This window comes from Paramisgurnus dabryanus, chromosome 9, assembly GCF_030506205.2.
Source record: "Paramisgurnus dabryanus chromosome 9, PD_genome_1.1, whole genome shotgun sequence".
Taxonomy (NCBI): Eukaryota; Metazoa; Chordata; class Actinopteri; order Cypriniformes; family Cobitidae; genus Paramisgurnus; species Paramisgurnus dabryanus.
The window spans coordinates 10898697-10920697 of NC_133345.1; the positions used below are offsets into that span (position 1 = coordinate 10898697).

The window sequence follows — 22001 nt, forward strand, 5'->3', positions numbered from 1 at the left end:
CAGTGACAGCTATCAAAGTTTTTTTTGTGTGTGTGTATAAAATCTCAACAAAGACATGCAAAAAAATGCTTGAGCTATAGGGTGTAAATTATATGTTTTGCTATACACATCGCAATATGTCACATTATTCTGAAATAAAAAGTCCCACATAACACATAATTCCCTAGCATAAAGTTAAATTTAAGGATGATTAAATTATGGTATTAACCAGATGCGGTTCTTTCCAGATGCCGTCTCTATTTTATTGTTGTGTCCTTTTCAGGTGGCGTTTAAAATTCAAGTACACTCTAAAAAAACAAACGGTGCTATATAGCACCAAAACAATTGCTTTGGATCGTAACGATAGAAGAACCATTTTAGTGCCATATAGCACCGGTGAAGAACCAGTGAAGCACCAGTGAAGCACCAGTGAAGCACCTGTGTAGAACCATATAGGGGCCATATAGCACCACATATGGTTCTACATAGCACTATATGGTTCTACACAGGTGCTTCACTGGTGCTTCACTGGTGCTTCACTGGTTCTTCACCAGTGCTATATGGCACTAAAAATGGTTCTTCTATCGTTACGATCCAAAGCAACTGTTTTGGTGCTATATAGCACCGTTTGTTTTTTAGAGTGTAGTTTTACGTTTAGGAAACTTACGTTATATTGACGAGAGCTGTCCAAGGTGCTGAATTCTGAAAGAGCCATGTAAAATTGTGGAATGATTAAAATGAGAAAAAAATCAATTTATTTCTATGAATCAAATCCCCTGCTTCACAAGTGGGCGACGAAGTTAAGCAAGCGATTCATTTTTAGGCAAATATTGCTCAAGAGTTCCTGTAACATATGCAACTTCTTTTGCCCTGCTTGTCAAACCTACCACTAGGGCTTATTTCCACCCTAAATTGATTGACATTTGCGCGCTCCCGCCTTTCTCTCTCTCTCTCTCTCTCTCTCTCTACCCCCCTCTCCATCTGCGCACTGTTGTTTCCAATCTGCGCTTCTTTTTGTCGCTCTCCGTTGCGGTCGCGCCTGCTTCGGACCCGTTTAAACCCGTTTGGATTATTTTAGGCGGAATCCTCTGGACCCTACGATGAACGCTAGGTCTTTTCTCCTGCTTCACACCTGCCACTTTATGTTTTTTTATCTGACTGGTAAGTAGAGTAAGACTGGCAATATTTCTGTATGCTTCCATACTTGTTGCTTTTAATTGTAATGTATTTTGTAAGCTGTTTAAAAACGACTCAAGTTCTGTTTTAAATGGGATTTTCATATTTGAATTATAGATTGCTCTTGAATAAAGCATCTTCTAACACTTTTAAGAGACTTTTTTGTATGACATTAGTGTCTGTTTGGCCGAAAATAAGACCTTTTATAATCAAATCTGATGTGACAAATGTAACAGTGTTTTATGATAAAATTTAAGGGTAATTTTAAAACAAACATATGTGCGAAAAGGTGGTAAGGATTTCATAAAAATTGTTAGCTTTGTGAGAAGGCATGATATATTTCATTATTAATACTATGACAAAATATTTAATTTCAATATTGTCTTGTTTGCATATTGCATATTGTAAAAAAACTCCATGTCCAGATATAGTAGGTAAATATGTCATTCTTCCTGATTCAGGGGTTAAAGGCTCTGAGGCAGAGCACAAACTGTTCAATGTGATCTTCTCCAATTATAACCAGTACATCAGACCAGTGGAGAATGTGTCTGACCCAGTCATAGTTCAGTTTGAAGTGTCCATGTCACAACTTGTCAAAGTGGTAAGTGCTTTTCAAGGATGATTTTGACACCTACCTAGCTGAATTAGATTTTCTGATTGTGTATGACTTTAGTGGTCATCTTTGATGATTGTTACAATGTATGGTTGAGACAGGCCCTCTTTTCCTGTTTGTTTTCTTTCAATTAATCTGCTTGCTGTGTACTGTATAAGAGAGAAAGGTGTATGTGTGTGTGCGTGTTATCTTTACTACACTACCAGGTCACATAGAGCGTGACCTCTAGAAGTTAGCTGGTCATCAGTTTAACAGTGTTTGTAAATAATTAAGGTTAATGTATAGGTTAATTTTTATTAATAATTAGCCTTATAATAAATGCCATTATTTTTTGTGAGTGCTGCCATTACAATCATGCCCTTAATGCGTCTTTGTGCTTCTATCGGTTATCTATTAGCTGTATGATGATGAGTACAGGTCATCTTCAAAGAGGAAGTGGATGGCACTCCAGCATGCTTGAGCTTTACAGTATATGCCACAGCTTCAAAGCCTCAGGCTGTTTTGTGCTCTATCTAAGCTCTGAATTGAGACAAATGGATCTGTCAGTGTAAATGACTCTATGAGCTTATGATTTAACATTGTCTTTTCCCTGTATTTTGCTGTAAACCAACCCTGCTTAAATGCAATCCAAAAATGTCAGTTTGTTTGACATGTTTAGGGAGGCAAAGATTTATTTACAGAGGAATTCTAAATACTATAGCTTAACTGTGTGAGCATGAAGCTTAGGCTGTTGTAATTCCAAGGTCTTTAATTCGGTTCACAGGGAACACATATACTGATATATACCTGAATACCCTATTGTGTAAAATCCTTTTGCTTCCCTGTAAATATTAAATAAAATATCCTGTAATGGATATGTTTTAGAAAGAGAGATCTCAGCTAATCAATGCAAATATATTCGCTTTCAATGCAATATTGAAATACAAACAGAACACATCAAATATTAATCTAAAACTGACAAACTCTTTACAGTTAGGTTGCTTTAATAGTATATTTGCCTTGAAGTCCATGTGTGCTTCATAAAATGCCTTATGGCAAGAGGACTCAGGTGGTCCTCAGTATTCATCTGTGAAGAGCCTCGCCTGGAAATTGCCTGCTCATGACTGCATGCTCCTTTCAATATTTTTTTCACAGGATGAGGTCAACCAGATTATGGAGACCAATCTTTGGCTGCGACATGTAAGTAAAAACATTATTTATGTCTGAAAGGTTACCAATTTATTTAGATATGTTTACAATCAATGTACCTTTGATATGATTTATTTAATAAGAAGTTCAAATAATTAAAAGTATTAACAAAACAGGAAAATATTTTACAGTTCAAACTCAACTAGGTGTGACATTGATGAATTAATCTGTATTCTGAAGGTCACAATAATAACAGCGTTTTCAGATTCTTTAAAACCATTACATATCACAGCATTTGCTTTATTATAGGAGGTATAAAGCACTATGCACATTGCTTAAAAGTGATTATGTGAAAACCATGACTTAAGAAGAAATCTATTCAGGAAAAATGACACATTATGCTGCCCTTATCCAATCATATCAAGCATGTTGTTAACTGTTATCATCACTGTTATCGTTTAATAATGTTTCAGTGGTTAATCAATTGATTTTAACATTGTAAAGAAAAGTCAAATATTTAACAAACTGATCTGTAGAACAGATAACAATAAAAAATCTTGATATATGGCTTTCCTTAAAATGCATTAGTCAGATCTGACTGTCCTGTTTTCTGTAACCCAGTCCTTTCTGCAATTGCAAGGCTTTGCTATAGGCTTCTAAGTCTGTGGACAGACACCTGAGAAAACCAGGAGCATAACAAATGCAGGCATGGCTTATAGCCAAGCTTTTGAATCTTGCATGCTGTAACCTTCAAATTTCAAATGTAGATCTTTTTCAAGTGTTTTTCAAATCTTTGGCATTAGATGAAAATGCATTTTTTGCAGTCAACAGATTTCGAGAATAAATTCTATATAAAGTCGTGTTATAGTCACGCAAAATTATATTAATTGATTTGTGTCCATGGTAGAGATAGACCTATATATTGATATATCGGCCAGCCGATATTTGCGAGTTTTATGTGTATCAGGCATTATTTACAGACAGAGTGCTGGAACAACCAACCTTTCCATGACAACATCGAAAGCTCGGCCTAACAGCTGGGCATAGCTGGACAAAGCAATTTTTTTAATTTCTCATCTCTATGGGGCGGTTTCCCGGACAGGGATTAGACTAGTCCTAGACTAAAATAAATGTAAGACAAAGTCCAAATTAATAACATCTCTCTTTAACATATCTTTAAATACATCAGTGCCCTGTGTTTTGCCTCAAAATGGACACAAGTAATGTTTTTAGTAAGGCGTGTTTGTTAAAACTAGTTATATTTCCTAATTAAACTAAGCTCTAGTCCTAGTTTAAGATAATTCCTGTCCCCTATATATATTTGTAGTAGTAAAGTGCTAGAAATCAATATCCTTTGCTGATAGTTCCTCGTCATTGTGGAGAGTGCAGTTCATGGTTCCATAGCACCTTCACCTGTTAAATGGTTCTTTTTTTTTAAATTGAGACTTGTAACATTTGGCATCATTATTGTGTCATTTTTATGAAGTAAATTGAGTGAGCAAAAGCAGTATCGGCTCCAAATATCGGCTCAAGAAAATCGGCAGCCTGTATCGATCATCGGCTAAGGCTGATGAAACAAAAATCGCTATCAGCATCGGCACTAAAATCCATATCGGTCGATCCCTAAGTCCATGGCACGAAATTCAGCTTTTATTTGTGCCTTGACACTCGCACAAATGTCTTTTTCGTGACACTCAATTCACTTTCTGTTACATTTTTAGACATCCAAACCCCAACTCGAACCCCAACTCCAGGCGAGAATAGCTTTAAAAGCAGAAGAAAAACATATAGAAACCAATACATTAAACCTAAACTCCAAATTTAACCCCAACCCTAAAAAAGACGAAAAAGATGAAAAAGACACCAAAAAAGCAGAATTTCATGCCATGAACACAAATAAATTAATACAATTTTGCGTGACTATAACACGACTTTCCATGAGATCTTGTTGCAAAAACTCTTAACAAATGATTGAGACAGAGATTGTGATTGAGACCTAACTGAAAACTCCATTATGTCTCCTCTGGGAATCCTCTGAACAATTTTCATTGTATAGATATGGAATGATTATAAGCTCAAGTGGGATCCCAAAGAATTTGGAGGTGTGGAGTTCATCCGTGTGCCCTCGAAAAAGATCTGGAAGCCAGACATAGTGTTGTACAACAAGTAAGCATGATCCATTAAACCAAAGATTTGGGTTTCACTGAGCATTATTATACAATGTATACATTATTATATATACAGTGCAGTTGGAGATTTCCAGGTGGATGATAAGACTAAAGCTCTTCTGCGCTTCACTGGAGACGTAACCTGGATCCCACCAGCCATCTTTAAGAGCTCTTGCAAGATTGACGTTACATACTTCCCATTTGACTACCAGAACTGCACCATGAAGTTTGGCTCATGGACCTACGACAAGGCTAAAATCGACCTGGTGCTAGTTGGTTCCACCATAAACCTGAATGATTTCTGGGAAAGTGGAGAATGGACGATTATCGATGCTCCTGGGTACAAGCATGATATCAAGTACAACTGCTGCGAGGAGATCTACACGGATATTACTTACTCTCTCTATATTCGCCGCCTGCCGCTTTTCTACACCATAAACATGATCATTCCCTGTCTGCTCATCTCCTTTCTGACTGTTTTGGTTTTTTATCTACCTTCGGATTGTGGCGAGAAGGTGACGTTGTGTATTTCCGTTCTCCTCTCTCTCACCGTTTTTCTCCTGGTAATCACAGAAACCATTCCATCAACATCTCTTGTTATCCCTCTGATTGGAGAGTATCTTCTTTTCACCATGATATTCGTTACTCTTTCAATTGTAATCACAGTCTTCGTGCTCAATGTACATTACCGCACCCCAAAGACCCATGTCATGCCACGTTGGGTGCGTCATGTCTTTCTTGGTTTGCTCCCTCGGGTCATGTTCATGACCCGGCCTGAGAAGGACCCAGGGAGCCCCGGCTGTACGGAAGCCAGTCCACGACCCTGCACCTTTCAGAGACCAGGCTCCATTCCCCCACATTTCCCTAAGCAGGACAGTCTGCTGGGAAGCCTCCCACCCCGCCCTCAACTCCTCTTGTGCACTGAGCTAAATAACCTAAGCGAGGCATGTAAAACAGGGTCCAACTTCTTATGTAGAGAAGGACGATGTTCATGCTGCTGGAAGCAACACGCCTCTAAACTGTCCACAGAGGGGGGAGCAGGTGGCATCATGGGAAGTGGAGAAGGAGGAAGTAATTGTTCCAGCTCGGAATCTCTGAATGGAGGGTTTTTGTGTATGCCAAGTCTTTCACCTGAAGTCAGAGAGGCCATTGAGAGTGTAAAGTACATTGCGGAAAACATGAAGTTACAAAATGATGCCAAAGAGGTAAGCTAGTTGTTTCTGATTTAATAATGCTAGTGATACTATCTCCTGTTATTACTGTTTTGCTCTCAGAGCTAACTTAATTGTTTCATTGCTGTATCTTGTTTTTCTACTGGAAAACAAAGTAGAGATTTTTTTAAATCTTTTTCGCTGTGACTGAGGGTTGTCATGGCACACAACTAAAATCTCTACTTCTGTAATCCATGAGCAAGAAAAACAAGATGTGTGTATGGAGTGACATGGGTGCAAGTAAATACGAAATAGCAGATTATTATTTTAATTAAAAACAAAAACTATTTCATTCAACTGCTGGCTGTTTAAAATAGTGTACTGCTTAATTCTGCTATTAGCCGTGGAGCCATGGAAGAAGGTGTGTTTTTCATATTTTAACATATTGTTTTTTCAACCCTTTCAAGGTGCAAGATGACTGGAAGTATGTTGCCATGGTGATTGATAGGATCTTTCTGTGGGTCTTTGTCCTTGTGTGCATTCTGGGTACAGCTGGACTCTTCTTGCAGCCCCTACTGTTGGGCGAGGACATTTGATACCTACATAGACTTTAAATGAGAACAATTTTTTATTATCACATTAATAATATCAGAAAACTGATTTTCTTTGTGCAGAGCAGATCTAAAATAATTCAGTTTACAGTATGGGTGACCCTGGGATCTCTGAGGGTAACAATAAAGTTAATACAATGAATGTCTTCATTACTGACTTGCCAATTGTTTACTCTCAATCCATGTCTCTCAATCTTACATTAGACAGTTTTCCCTAATTTAAGACCAATTATCAAAACCAACTTATGACTAGACAGATTATTGGTACATAGATGAAGTGTAAGATAGGGATACAGGCCATCTTCTCTGTAAGTATATTTAAATGTTACTTTTTGTTTATAAAGACTTTGTGACTTTAATAAAATTGATCACACATTTCCCCTTATATTCTTTTAATAGACTCTAATGGGACAAAATGTACATGTTAAAATATAAAAGATTACAACTATAGTTTGTGTTTGTACATTATCAGTGGGAAAAAAAATGACATGTATGTTTATTTTATAGCATTTTATAACATTATTTTCAAACTTTTTCAGACTAAAACAATTTAAATTTGTTTGCATTAAAGGTATAGTTTACTCAATAATGAAAATTCTGTGTGCTCCCCATCATTTATCAAAATATCTTCTTCATCATTTTAACAATACTTCAATAACATTTTTTTTTCTACTATGGAAGTCAATAGTTACAATCAAATGTGTGGTTTCCACCATTTATCGTTTTGCATTCATCAAAATAAAAAAAACTCATACAGGTTTAAAACAACATGAGGGTGAGTAAATGATGACAGAATGTTAATTTTTAGATTAACTTTAACTGGAGTATTTTAAACCGACCAGCACCATCTTGTGGGTATGTTAGGCAAGTGCGAGCCATGTTTGTATCTGGATGAGATGTGCACAATATGTTGGACAACAGAGATGCAAGATTTTTTATAAAAAAAAAAAAACTTTTGTGCACTTTTGTGCAAGAGTTAAACAGCACCTTTGCTGCTCGCAAAATGACTACTGCTTCAATATCAGGTGGTGTTGGGCAAGATGTTTTCCGTTTTTGACTGTCAGGTTAGGTGGTGCAGTATGTTTAATGTTATTGGCAGTTTTTTTTACGATGAGATTTTTTTTTAACTATTCCCCTGTCATTCTCACCTTTGACAATCACCCATGTTGCCTATGCCCTAGGCAGCCCCTGAAGTCCAGTACCCATATTAAACCACTCAAATGATTTCTTTAGCTTTAAAGGCTATCTCAGGTATGTTTTAACTTACTGAATATACCTTTTTTGTTTCTTCATAAGTGTGAAATCGATGAGAAAAACACTTAAAATTGTTCATTGTTCAGACCATACACTCTAAAAAATATTGGTTTGTTTTTAACCCCGGGTAACTATAGGAGAGAACACATTTCTGGGTTAAAGTGACCCAAATAATGGGTTGTTTTAACCCAACTGCTGGGTTGTTTTAACATGGTTGATTAACAATAACCCAGCAGTTGGGTTAAAACAACCCATTATTTGGGTAATTTACAATTTAACTAACTGGCTGTCTATTGATAATAGCAAAGTTATGTTGTGTTTTATTATATCTGCTTCTCAAAATATTGCCAAAATATTTATTCAAAGCATAACCGACATATTGAGCTCATGGTCTAACTTCATCATAATTTGTGAGCTAAACTGACAAGCAGACGACTAGCGTGAATGCTTAGTAAAGTAAGTAACATTACATTTATTAAGAAGTGTTCGTACACAAGGTTTCTTTGTTCCTTTGAAATCTGTTAAAATGTGTATTTATACCAAAAATCATAATGTGAAAGAAGTGAACTAAATTTCTCAAGTGCTTTCTTGCTGGAGGTCACTATAAATGCTGCATTGGTAAAATAATACATTAAAATCAGCCGGCTGCCATAACAGATGATAAAAAAGTTGTCAGAAATGGTGAGTCCATTTGGGGAAAAATGGGTTTGGTGAAAATTAAAGAAATGTGAAAAAATTCAGGAAATTGGACTGAAATTGTAAATGTCATATTCATTTACTTAAAGGGCACCAATTTTTCGATTCACGATTTTTCATTTTCTTTAATATGTAAAGCACATTCGCACGGGATTAGTATTACCTGGTGACCTCAAGTAATTTGTAATAAATGTGTGATCTTAATCCCGTGCGAATCTGCCTTGTCTGTAAATTGTAAACTTTCCAACGTAAATATATTTTCCTGGACTAAAACAAACACACAAATTGTAAGCAACAGTTTACTTCCTGCGCCTGTTGATGTGGACACGGCGTTCATTATCATAATTCCACCCACATCTGACCAACTGTCTGTAAGTAGTTTATGTTTTCATATTTAAAGATTTTACTTCTGACTAATCCATTATTCAAACGCAAGTTTTGAGCAGTGCAGAGTAGAGCTTTTTGTTTGTCGTTTCTACAATCACAAATGCAGACATGGTTTTAATGTTTTAGTAATCCTTACCTTACCAATCTGTTATATCCTGCACAAGCACAAGTTAATTTGATCAAGTTGGTCATCTGCATTTTCTGGCAGGGATATCTGGAGCAACAAACATGTACGGTATGTAGAAAAAGAATGTGTTTTTTAATACATAAACCAAGCAAACACATTGTATTATACCAAATTCACAAAATAATGTTGTTTTTAGCAATGAAATAGGTGCTCTTTAAATCTTTCTTGATGGATATTTTAAAACCTGTTTAGCCTTATGGTCATACTCTTTAAACAATAGATTTATTTAAACATTTAAAACCAAAACCTTTGTGTTACTTAATTTTTAACCAGTTGCTAAAAGTTTCCATGCTGGAAAGAATTGTCTAATTTGACCTACAGTAATTGTACATATCATTAAGAGAATTTCTTAGATTTACCAGGGCAAGTCTAACCTATTACAATGTTTAGGCCAATGATTTTAACTCCATAGTCATAGTTTGGTGTAAGTTATGACACAAGTGTCATTGTTTACAGAGAGACGGGACCCAAGTGCAGGTAATGTTGAACTCAAGGGGGGTTTATTAACCAAAAAGCCCACGAGGGGGCAACAGACAAACTCTAACAACAACTAGACAAGACAGAAAACACCACACAAGACTAGACTTAGCTTGACTTGACTTCCTGACAATAGGTCACAAGAGCAAGGTTTCAAAACACAGAACAATACAAAACGATTCAGCACAGGACAAGACACACTGGGGCCTTAGATAGAGACATCTAAACAAGATAACAAGGGAAGCTCAGGTGTGGGGAGTTAACCAATAATGAATATTAAACGAGGAGACAAGGGGCGGCGACAGAGACAAGACACGGCAGCACACTACCCAAACAAAAGGCCATGTGCTGTCACACAAAACATGGGTACTGCCACGATCCTGCCACATGACCATGAACTAACTATAACCGACTGGCAGAATCATGACAACAAGTAAAGGTTACAACAACTTAATCTTTAATGGCATTATTCAATTGAGCTTGAAACTGTCTTGTGCATAATTATGTTTTTTTTTCTTCTTTTACTTACTGAGAATTCTGCTGTGAGCGAACAAACTATTTGACTATCAAAGTGACAAATCTTCCCTAGGTCCCCGTGTATTACACTGAGAACAGCTTTAGTATGATATGGAATCTGTATGATATCTACATTTCCATTTAGCAGATGCTTTAATCCGAAGATTGAGGAAAAACATAAAAATGACTAATTTTAGGAAAGGGAATAAAATGACGCAACATTCTTTAGAGAAAACTAAAGAGACTATGCCAACAATTTATTCAGCTTATTTAACATTTGATTGGTTTTTAAACATTTTATTTTTTATTAAATAAATAGATAAATAAATTCCCATAAAATACCTCCAAATAAGGCTTCTAATAAATAAGCTTAGATAGGAAGTTGACATCACTAATGGATAACTGACCATTTTGCCCTGTTTTTTGGTTAATTTCCTTATCTCTGTTCGATAATTGTCACATGCAGTGGTGTGTTTGCATTTCAAAGATACATGACAAAGAATGATAAAGTATACTTTATATACTTATATATACTTTAAATATACTTGACTTAAATACCAAGGAATTCACAACAAAGATTACTCACACCTTAACCATAAACAAAATGAGGACTTACAAAGGAACCAAACCACAAGGGAAAAATAAAAACGTTTGCAAAACAGTTAAATGCTAAGGAGAAATTAAGAAAAGTGCATATGATATTGGCAAAATGACAAATGTTTCAGAATACAATTTTTGACTGTTTCTGACTGTGCAGCAGTATGTTTATTGTTATTCATATGATTTTTTATTCATTACATAAGTCGTTATAACATCCCCCTGTCATTCACACCTTAGGCAATCATTATTTACACCATAGGCAGCCCCTGAAGTACAGTACCTAGCTCAACCCAGTTAACTGATTTGTTTAGCTCTAAACGGTATCTTAGGCAGTTAGATATTTTACCTGTATTTTTTTGTATTGCACATTTTTGAGAAAATAAATCACAACAAAGCCCATAAATAAACTAAAAGAAGTAAAAAAACTAAAGTTATTTGTTCAATGTAAACTATGTTATGTTAATTCAATAAGAACGGCTAAGAACGATTTTCTATTATATTTTAGATATCCTAACCCAAACCCCAACTCTACCCTGCCCAATCCTGCTCTAGAAAAAATAAAGGTTTACCCAATATCACTTCCTGAAAATCAAGTATGGAGAATTACACTGAGAAGGCACAGTCCTTTGACCTGACATAGTCCTTCACAGCCCATGCTGTAGCAAGCTTCTTTGTGGGGAAGAAAGATGGCAGCCTCAGACCTAGGCTACAGACCTACATAGATTATTGTGGTTTAATTTTTTATAGTAAGAACAGATATTCACTACCATTAGGCCTTTTGCCGTAGAATAACTGCGTGAGGCTCGTATTTTTACCAACTTATATCTTTAAAAGTGCCTACCTGATTAGAATCAGATGGGGAGATTAATAAAAAAGACTGTAACTATTGGGCGCAATATGAATATAGGGTAATGCTGCATGGCCTTACTAATGCACCAGCTGTTTTACTATTCTTCATAACTCTGCTTCAATAATTGTGATTTATTTATTAGAAATTCACAACTGCAGAGGGGAATAATGACATGGGCAACAAATAACTTTTATCAATCAAAGTTTCTTTAGAGGACTGGAGAAACTGGTTGAAGAAGGTGGCTAGACTAGTAATAACCAATTCCAGGTAATTACTAGTCTGAGCCTCAGACATCATTCCCACTGTTGGCTGATGTGCAGGGCACCAGACAGAGAAGACTACACCATTGTTGATGCAACAGCTGGGAAAAACTATATATACAGTGAATATTGGCTTAAAGTGCACACTCTCAGCTTTACTTGGAGAGTATTCACATCCAGATTGTCTGAAGAGTTTAGGAATTACAGACGTTTAAAATGTAACCCCCCCTTTTAAAGAGGGCCAAAAGTAATGAAACATATGACTTAAAAACTGTTTTATGGACAGGTAAATGCTATTTGTTAAATCATTTGAAGAATGTTAAAGGTCTGAAGTTGATATTAGGTGTGGCATTTGCATTTAGAAGCTGTGGCTCTGATCCCAAATCATGCGGTTAAGGAACATGTCCATGCAATTGATACAGACCATATTTAGGTTTCAGAAACACAACAAATCCATCAGAGAGATAGCAGAAACCATAAAACTCCAAGGCAGAAAATGAGCCCCACTCTGGACGGACAGGAACCACTGAGAGAACCATGATGACAGCAGAATCAGTCGACAGAACAGCTGAACCCATGCATTCAGACCAGGAGACCAGGGCTGATGGCAACAGAGAACCAGGCCTGGGGTGAAAGAGAGAGACCAAACATAAAGACAAGCACTGGTGTCTCAAAATATGCACAGTTTAAAGTTGTGGAGGGCTCTAACCTTGAACTGGCACATCTTCTCACAATCGGCTGCACAGAGTTCTGATGACAACACAGCTCTTCGTGATAGCTGTTTCCCCTGTGCACTTCATCCATCTCAGCACAAGAGCTGTTTCCCTAAAAGAGCTGCACAACTGCACAGCCCGTGGCCAACCCAGAGATGACAGCTATGATCTTTTGGGCTGCCGTGGTTGGCTTGGAGTAGATTCAACCTCCCCCACCCGAACGCATGTAGTGCCATTCTTCTGGAGGTGACAAGGTTGTGGGGGCTTCATGATGGTGTCCCAAGGAGGGCGTGGGACAGTGGGATGCATTGGGTGAACATCACACTGGCACGCCTCCGCACCTTTACCCCGTGGTCAGACCCCTAATTTTTCTGGGCTAGTGTACCCCTGAATTAGGTCTCCAGGCATGCTGTCATATGCACGGATGCCTCCACCAAGACATTTGTACAGCTGCAGGCTGGGCGACACCCAACACATTTACTAGGTTTTATAGTGTTCATGTCGAGCTAGTTTCCTCCCTTGTTCTCACCTCAAACCCGTAGAAACTATATTAGTGCCAAAAAATTTTATTGTAGAATTTGGTACTTCCTCCAACGCCCTTGGCAGCCAGACGTGGCACCTCCAAGGCCCTTGGCAGCCAGACATGGCAGACCGTCTGCTGCCAGCCTTTCACCAGCTGAATTCTTGAAAACCTATGTTAAGGCTTGGCGTCCATAGGAGTGACCCCTATAGGGAGATCCCATATGTGTAATATCCGTGAAGTAAAAATTAAGCCTACATTTTCCTTCAGCAGAAAGGAAATGTCTTGGTTACGTATTGTACCCCTCGTTCCTTCAGAGGCGATTCTGGGGTTTTCATTTTGGGGGGTTCAGACCCCCAATGAGAGTATACTAGAATAAATAAATGAATATATATTTTTTTTAATACAGTGTAAGGTTAGGTCTATATACAAAGAGTAGCAGAGCTAGAAATAAATGGGGTTGCCAGGGGGTGACCGAGACTACTTTACTGGCATGTAAACATAATTAAGGCTGCATTTTAAACGTTCCTATTTCTCTCATCTGATTTACTGTCTGAAACAAAAAAGCTCATGTTAACTGCAGTAACTTTTGTAAATTCAAACTCCATGATACACCTTAAACTTAACACTTTTGGTAAAAAAAGTAATTGAGCCTATTTAAGATAAATTTGAACTAACCGGAAAATAATTATTTAAGGGAGTGAAAGTAGCGCACTAAATTTGGACACTCCGAACACCCCTCTAGTTCAGCCACATTATTGGAGTATTCGACTGTATTGCATAGATGCGTTGAACGTGGTGAAAGTCACAGAGGGGAAAGAACCGAAGTCTGCCCTGCTGTCGTTAAATTATATGTAAAGGGGACTGAAGCGATCACGAATTTCTGTAGAGTTTATGGGGCTAACATAGCAAACTTTTTATGGGGGTTAAGAGGAAATTGGGGGGGGGGGGTAAAGCCCCCCTAAAATGGCCTAACGACGCCCCTGGAGCATACAATATAAACAGCAATGAAAATGTTTAATATAAAGGGTTTCTGGTTGCGACTTTTAATAAAAGTTTTGTTTTTCGACAAATTCACCATCTTATTTGTGATTAAAAAAAGAAACATGATGCACACGTCAGTAGGTCAAGCATCAGGTGTCTGACTTGATGGCTCTGTCTTCAACTCCTCCCTCAACTGTAGTGTGCTCAACACTTGCAAACACACAGACAACAAAACGGGGCTGATCACACTGAATTCTTGACAATTACATAAAAAAAAATTGTACGTTAAAAGTGTGAATATGGTAAAACTGTTAAAAGTATAAGTTCAAAGGCATTTTTTAAAGTGTAGTTTACTTGATTGTTTAAGTAAAGACAATGTTTCGGTTAGAAGAATATTACATAAAAATTGCATGCTGGTGTAACAAATAACCAAGATGTCATGTAAGGGACATTGAATGCAGGTAAATAATGGATTGGGTAAAATCTCCTGAAATTGCAAAAACTTATAAATATGACAAACAATTTCAGGACATTTTACATTTACTTATATGAAGCCATTTTTTCTTAATATTGCTTATATTAAGCTCTGTTACAAGGCATGAGAAACAGTTACAACCTAACTTTTAATGGAAATATTCAGTTAACTTTAAAACCGTTCTGTACATAATAATTAATTTCTTTCCTCCTGAGAATTCTGCTTAAAGAACAAACCATTTGAATATCAAAGTGACAAATCTGCCCCTGGCTTCCTTGATTTCAAGAACAGGTTTAGTTGTAATTGCATAACATACTACAACTGCATGACAATTAAATTGACATCAACACTGTAATATAATAACAAGTAAAAATTAAGATCAGTGCTTTAGGCATTTGGAGGTAGCAGATGCTTTTATCCGACTTAAGTGATTTACCTCGGTGAGGAAAACAAAAAGCAATTAATCTTAGGAAGGCAATAATATGTTTAAACTGTAATACTATGTCATAAGAATGCAAATATTTATGTCAGTTCATCACCCCCTAAAGTTTTGCATGTGGGTTTCTAAGCAAAATATAATGCACACAATTTTGAACCTCCATACAATTTTAAAATCCCTTGTGGCTAAAAGTACCCTGGGGTCTGGACCACTCCCACTTACTCTGAACTATAAAACCAAGATTGTCCGACCACAATTTTTATTCAGATTCTTGGATCTACCTGTATATCTATAAACGTTTTCTAAGTGATCGACAACATGAGCAGTGTTATGTTTCAGTCAGGCTTCCAGGCCACCAGCTTTGTGAGTGACTTTGCTTTACTCTCCTCACCAATATTCATATTATTCTATTATTCTCTTGTTTGATTTTTTTGTCAAGTTTCACATTGGAAAAGCTATTTTAACATTGTCAGCATTTATGTGCATCAAAACAGTATCAGAAATTTGGAAATGTACAGCTTCTTTTGATATTTTTACTATGCAGAGTGTCCCATATGTCAGTCCAATCTCTGGAGGACTACAAGCTGGAAAAGCCATTTTCATTCAGGGAGCAATTCCCCTTGAGTCTGATAGGTGAATATTTTCTGTTCAAGACTTAAAACTTAAAAAGCAGCTGTTTTTGAGTCACTGATTCACTCTTTAACATGTCTTTAATCCTTTTAGCTTCGTCGTAAGCCTGAAGTGTGGGCAGACTGAAGGTGATGACATTGCCTTTCAGATCAAGCCTGTGTTCAGCAGCAACAGCATGGTCCTTAACAGCTGCCAAAAAGGATCATGGGGGAAAGAGGAGAATCTTGCCCTACCCTTAAAAAAGGGAAGCAGCTTTGATCTGATTATTGTTGTAAATTCGGAAAACTATCAGGTGTGTTTTCAAGATGCACTTAACTGTGCAAAACAAAAAAAATATTTTGATGTATATTTCGATGTCACTCCTAATCTTTTATTGTCTTAAGGTGTTTTTGAGTGGAGGGGAGGTTGGCAAATTTAACCATCGTATACCACTGGAAAAAGTCACTGTTCTTGATATAAGAGGACTTATTACTTTAACAAACGTAGTGTTCATTGAGGTGAGTGATGCTTTCTTTTTAATGCTATCTCATGGCAATTCGTACATGTTTTATGAGGTGGCTAATTTGTATTAATTTGTACAACCAATTTCGTTTTGCCCTTGTGACGTCGGGGTTAGGGGTGGGGTTAATTATTGTTTTTATGATAATGGTAAGTTTTTGTTTGATTCTATTTGTACAAACTTAGCCAACTCGTAAAAAATATGTAAAAATTTTCGTGAGATCAGGCTGTTTCTGATTTTTTATTCAACCACATCCCTACAATAAACCTTTCATGCAACAGAAAGTTTGGTGGAAGTTAAAATAGTATACACTGTCAGAAATAAAGGTACAAAACTGTACCTTTTCTGTCACTGGGGCTGTACCCTAAGTTTCTGTTTGGTACCTTTACAGGAATACAAAACAGAATTCAATTTTGGGTAGATTACCGTACCTTAAGGACCTACATTTTTGGAAAAACGTCAAAATATATACCCTAGCTGTCACTGGGGCAGGACCCTTTAAGAATGTAATTGTATGGACCGTTAGGTACAGATATGTAAACATTTATTACCAATATGTACCTTTGAGATACTAATATGTATTTTTGAGGTACTAATAAGCTCTCTATGGTCCCAGCATGTACTTCTGAGGTACTAAAATGAATTCCTTAGCTGCAAAGCTGTACTTTTGAAAGGGTGCAGCCCCAGTGACAAAAAAAGGTACAGTTTTGTACCTTTATTTCTGAGAGTGTAGGTCATTACAGCACATATAAATTTATGAGTCCTTTAACACTATTGTAACTTAAAGGGGCGGTGAATTTATCGATTTTATTGTTTTATACTGTTGTCTGATGTTTACTTATGATGTTTGCGTGGTTTTTACATTCAAAAACATCAAAAGCAATAATAGTAGGCTATTTTGTAACATGGATTAGTGGCTGTCTGGAGAAATGGTTCGTTTGAAGGGGCGGGGCGCACTGAAGACCTGGACGTAAACACTCACTGCTATGATTGGACAGCTTCATTACCCATCATTACATGTGGGCAAATGTTTTAAAAACATTAATGTGTAAAAATAGCAGCCAAACACATATATGTTTGAGCCACAAAAGATTCTGCGTGCTAAAGATGATGCACATAAATGACAATACGTATAGTAAAGTAGAAACAAAAATTTAAACTTGACGTGACTAAATTACTGTAAACAACACAGTAAGCACACATCGGAGTCTAAACTGCGACTGTAAATCTTTATCAATAACTTTGTATTTTTCTATTGTGCTTGTGAGGTTGCTCTTAGATACACGTAATGTTACATACCACAGTTATATGATAAAAAAGCTTTGTTGAGTGTTTGACCGTTCAAACGCAACTCACCTAAATTACCGTATACAACACAGTAAGCGGGCATCAGAATCTAAACTGCGGCTGATAAATCCTTCTTTATCAATAACACTGTATATTTCTACCGTTAAATTACAGTCGTGTTGTTAAGTGGTGTATCTTTATTAATGGTTTAATGTTTTTAGTAAATTAAAAAAGTCAAACATACGTGTTTAGACACGGATGTTACAACAGACATATCAAGCGATCTCTTCTAACAAAGCAATAGTGAAACGCAGTAACTTAAATAAACTTACTGTGTACTGCTGTGTCATTTTTGTCAGATCCAATATAAGTGGTGTTTTTAATCACAGTCTCTCTGCAAATCCAGCATCGACTTCTTTACAAATGAATCCGTTTACACAAACACTCCCCACTCGAGCTGGAACTTCTTCAAAAGCAAACTTTATCCACGCATTCAGACTCCATTATCCAGCGTCTGTGTTCTTCCCATAGACCGTTCTTCCACAACCGAAAATGCGTTTCCATGGTTACTTTAGATCACTGCGTCAAAATAAAAGTCTCTCAGAAAAAATTTATTTAAAAGTCATTTTGGTTACATTTGGCAATCTTAAAAGACATGTTTACTGATTGAGACACACGTGTGTCATGCAAAGCTGTGGGCGGGGCTACAAAAGTGGTCCTTGTATTTGGCTATGGGGAGGTGCTTCAATTCTACTTTGACGTCATACTTTTCCGAATTCCACACTGGCTTGTTTTACTGGCTTGGTGCCAAAAACTGTTATATTTCAGTAGCACGGACGTTTTCAGTTCTGAAACTTGCAGGATGTTCATTTAAGTATGATGACCTCTTATATAACAAAGTATCAAGTTAAAATTGAGTATTTGATTCACCGCTCCTTTAAAGACAAGTTCATGAACGGCCAATATTTGAGTTCTTCGCATGCCTTTCCCCCCTCACATTTTTAGATTAAAAAGTGGGGTGGGCTTAATTCATTTTAGCTGATTCATCTATGCTTATTAAGCACATTTTATGACCATATTTAAGAAAATAAAAATAAAATAAAGGAATAATGTATGAAATATTTATACATGTGTGTGAAGTTTGCTTATTTATTCAGTTTACTAGGAAATGTTTATTTAACGGTAATAAAACCAGTCCACTTTTTCTTACCTTACAGGGCTGGGCTGGCTCTAACATCTTTGGGCAGGGCACAATGATGTTCCAGTCACAGGATGTCATGTCATTTGGACAAGGTCCAACGAATCAAACCTGGTCTATTGGGGGTGGGAATACTTCTACACCACAGACAACAAAAGTGATTGAAACCCAATGGAATGTACAACCTGTTCAAGCAGAATTTGAATTTTCAATCCTCAATCCAGTACAAAATCCTGTGAGTAACAAACATTTTCTATCGTATTCCAGAAAGTAAAATCTTATCTTTATGTAGTTGTTAAAACATAAAACAACATTCCAAATTTCCAATGCCTTTTCGTTTGCACTCTTTACAGACCCTACCATATACGGGCCCAATTAATGGGGGGCTGAAAGCAGGAAAGGCCTTGTTCTTGCAGGGCACTGTTGCTAGCAATGCAGACAAGTAAGCAACTATTTTGTAGGCCCTGTATATGCAATGTATATGTATAAAATATACATAATGTAAAAATTTTTATCTATAAAAGTAAATTAACTTTGCATTAAGATAGACATGTTGTAACTTCCATACAGGTTTGCAATAAATTTAAAGACGGGACAGTCAGATATGGATGACATTGCTTTTAACTTAACACCCCAAATGAAGGGGAAAGTGGTCATGAACAGCTTTAGGGCTGGAAAATGGGAAACTGAGGAATATGGCCCTGATAATCCTTTTAAAATGGGAGAGCCTATTCAACTGTTTATTGTTACCAAATCTGATGGTTATGAGGTATGTGTTATTACATAAAGGTAAGCGCATCATTGAAACAGAACTAAGATTGTGTCTTTACATGGACTTTTTCACTTTGTTTCCTCAGTTATACGTTAATGGAAGACAATTTTACACGTTCAAGCATCGTATCCCGCTGGACAAAGTCACAGCGTTGAATATTGCTGGAAACGTTAATGTGAACATTATTGGCTTCATAGAAGTAAGTCATAAATATTTGATCAGTTATACAGTAGTACTATTAAAGTGTAAATGTTATTTTATCACTCCAGTAAGACTCAAGTAAGCTTGATATTGAGAGTAAACATCACTCACCTTTTTCTCCTCATAAGAACTGGAGCACATTTTCATTATCTCCACAATTCACAACAATAACCGGTGGGACCAGCAGCTTGAGTCCTCCTACCATAATACAATCAGAGCTCTTACTTCCACCACAAAATTCTGTGAGTGACATTTCTTTTTAAGTGAATCCTTGGTGGTTAATGAAGTGCAAGCCCTTAAATAAATGGTGGTTTAAACCAAGAAGTAATTGCTACACCATATTTTATATTCCAAAACATTTCAAAAGGTTCTGGTATACTGATGCTTATTTCTTGTGATAAATGCAGCCCTTTCCCTATATGGGCACAATAACTGGAGGACTGAAAGCCGGCATGGCCTTTTACTTGAAAGGAGTTGCTGGTACTAAAGGTGAACGGTAAGCAATGCTTTGTAATCACTAAAAAATTAAGTGTATTACACCAATAATATGTAAATAAATAACAAAAAATGTCATGCAGTGTGGTTAATGGCATTAACAATCAGTTGAATGCACGCACACACATGCACACATTGTCGAAACCATGGTTATTTTGTGGATTTTCATAAGGGAGTGTTGGTCACATATGTGAAGGAGTTCCGGTAGCCACAATGACTCAAAAGAAAGCTGACAACTAGAAAGAGGAGAGCAAAGAATCAAGAGTTATGACCTGATACATTTTTAAAATTCAAATACAGTATTTAAAATATTGTAGCAATAGTTATGCTCATCCTGCTTAAAAAAGCACAACATACATTTTTCAAACAGAACCTTACAAAACACCGACACTGACATAAATAAAAGCCACTTAAAGGTAAACATTTATTTTTAAACTACTTTTTACCTCAAAATAAAGGCTTTTTTTTATCCTACACATCTCAAGGTGCACCAAAGGCGTTGTCTATTTACCTTGCTTGTTTAAAAGGTTATTCATTTGCCAAAATCAGTTAACAAAGCCAGTATAAATGCTATTGTGAGCTAATCTTTCATGTCACACTGCCCTGCCGACATATGTAGTCTACCACCCTACCACACTAGAATATAAAATCTGCATTCCCAATGTAGACTACACATAAAAACATTCATTATTTAAACATACAGGATGAAAAAAATTATGATTGGACTAAAAACAATGTTGATTAATGTACTTGCTTCAACATGGCTCAACTTCCATGCAGGTTTGCAATAAACTTCAAGACTGGGAAAACTGATAAGGACGACAATGCTTTCCATTTCAACCCCCGATTCAACTCAAAAGTAGTCATGAACACCTTAAGAAAGGGAAAATGGGAGGCTGAGGAATATGCCCCCCAAAACCCCTTCAAAAAGGGAGAAGCTTTTGAGATATTCATTGTAATGAAACCTGAAGGATATCAAGTAGGTGCTTTGTGATATAAAACTCACAAGACTTCTCTGTTGCCTTCACACTAACCCCCTGGTTTGGTTCATCAGGTGTATGTAAATGGAAATGAGCACTACCTGTTCAAACACCGTATACCGCTGGAAAAAGTGTCAACTTTACATCTTGTTGGAGATGTTGTTGTTAACTCTGGTGGCTTCATACAAGTATGTCAAATATGGCTTCTTTTGGTTACGGTAATATTGAAGTGTAACTGACAATGTGTCAGACTCAGTTGACACCCATCTATATTAGACTTTATTTTAAATACACTCTCTTTGCCTTTATTAGTCCTGGAGCACATCTTCATTTGCTAAAAACATCCAGACGACAACCACGAGTCTGGACTTAACATGTTGCTCTCCTAACACCATACAATCAGAACTCTTGACTCCAGTCCAAAATCCTGTAAGTGATAGATCCATTACAATGAATTGTTACTGTGCAAAACTCTTTGAACAAACATTGCCTCAAAATTGAAATACTCAGTTGATACCCATCTATATTAGAATTTATTTTAAATACACTCTCTTTGCCTTTATTAGTCCTGGAGCACATCTTCATTTGCTAAAAACATCCAGACGACCACCACGAGTCTGGACTTTACACGCTGGTCTCCTAACACCATACAGTCAGAACTCTTGACTCCAGTCCAAAATCCTGTAAGTGATAGATGCATTACAATGAATAATACTGTGCAAAACTCTTTGAACAAACATTGCCTCAAAATGGTT

The 22001-nt window shown here is 36.7% G+C and overlaps 1 protein-coding gene and 1 long non-coding RNA gene across 2 annotated transcripts; both read left to right on the plus strand.

Moving 5' to 3' along the window:
* Nucleotides 1–1018: 1018 nt before the first annotated feature.
* chrna3 (cholinergic receptor, nicotinic, alpha 3) lies at nucleotides 1019–7292 on the plus strand. Its single transcript, XM_065282627.2, has 6 exons — nucleotides 1019–1140; nucleotides 1617–1756; nucleotides 2903–2947; nucleotides 4953–5062; nucleotides 5141–6269; nucleotides 6683–7292. Exons 1-6 carry the CDS (start codon nucleotides 1080–1082, stop codon nucleotides 6809–6811), a joined length of 1614 nt encoding a protein of 537 aa, XP_065138699.1. The 5' UTR covers nucleotides 1019–1079; the 3' UTR covers nucleotides 6812–7292.
* Nucleotides 7293–19410: 12118 nt separating this feature from the next.
* LOC135769371 (uncharacterized) lies at nucleotides 19411–20013 on the plus strand. The gene is made up of 3 exons (XR_010542433.2): nucleotides 19411–19567; nucleotides 19656–19769; nucleotides 19900–20013. It is a non-coding gene; the product is annotated as an uncharacterized lncRNA (long non-coding RNA).
* Nucleotides 20014–22001: the final 1988 nt, after the last annotated feature.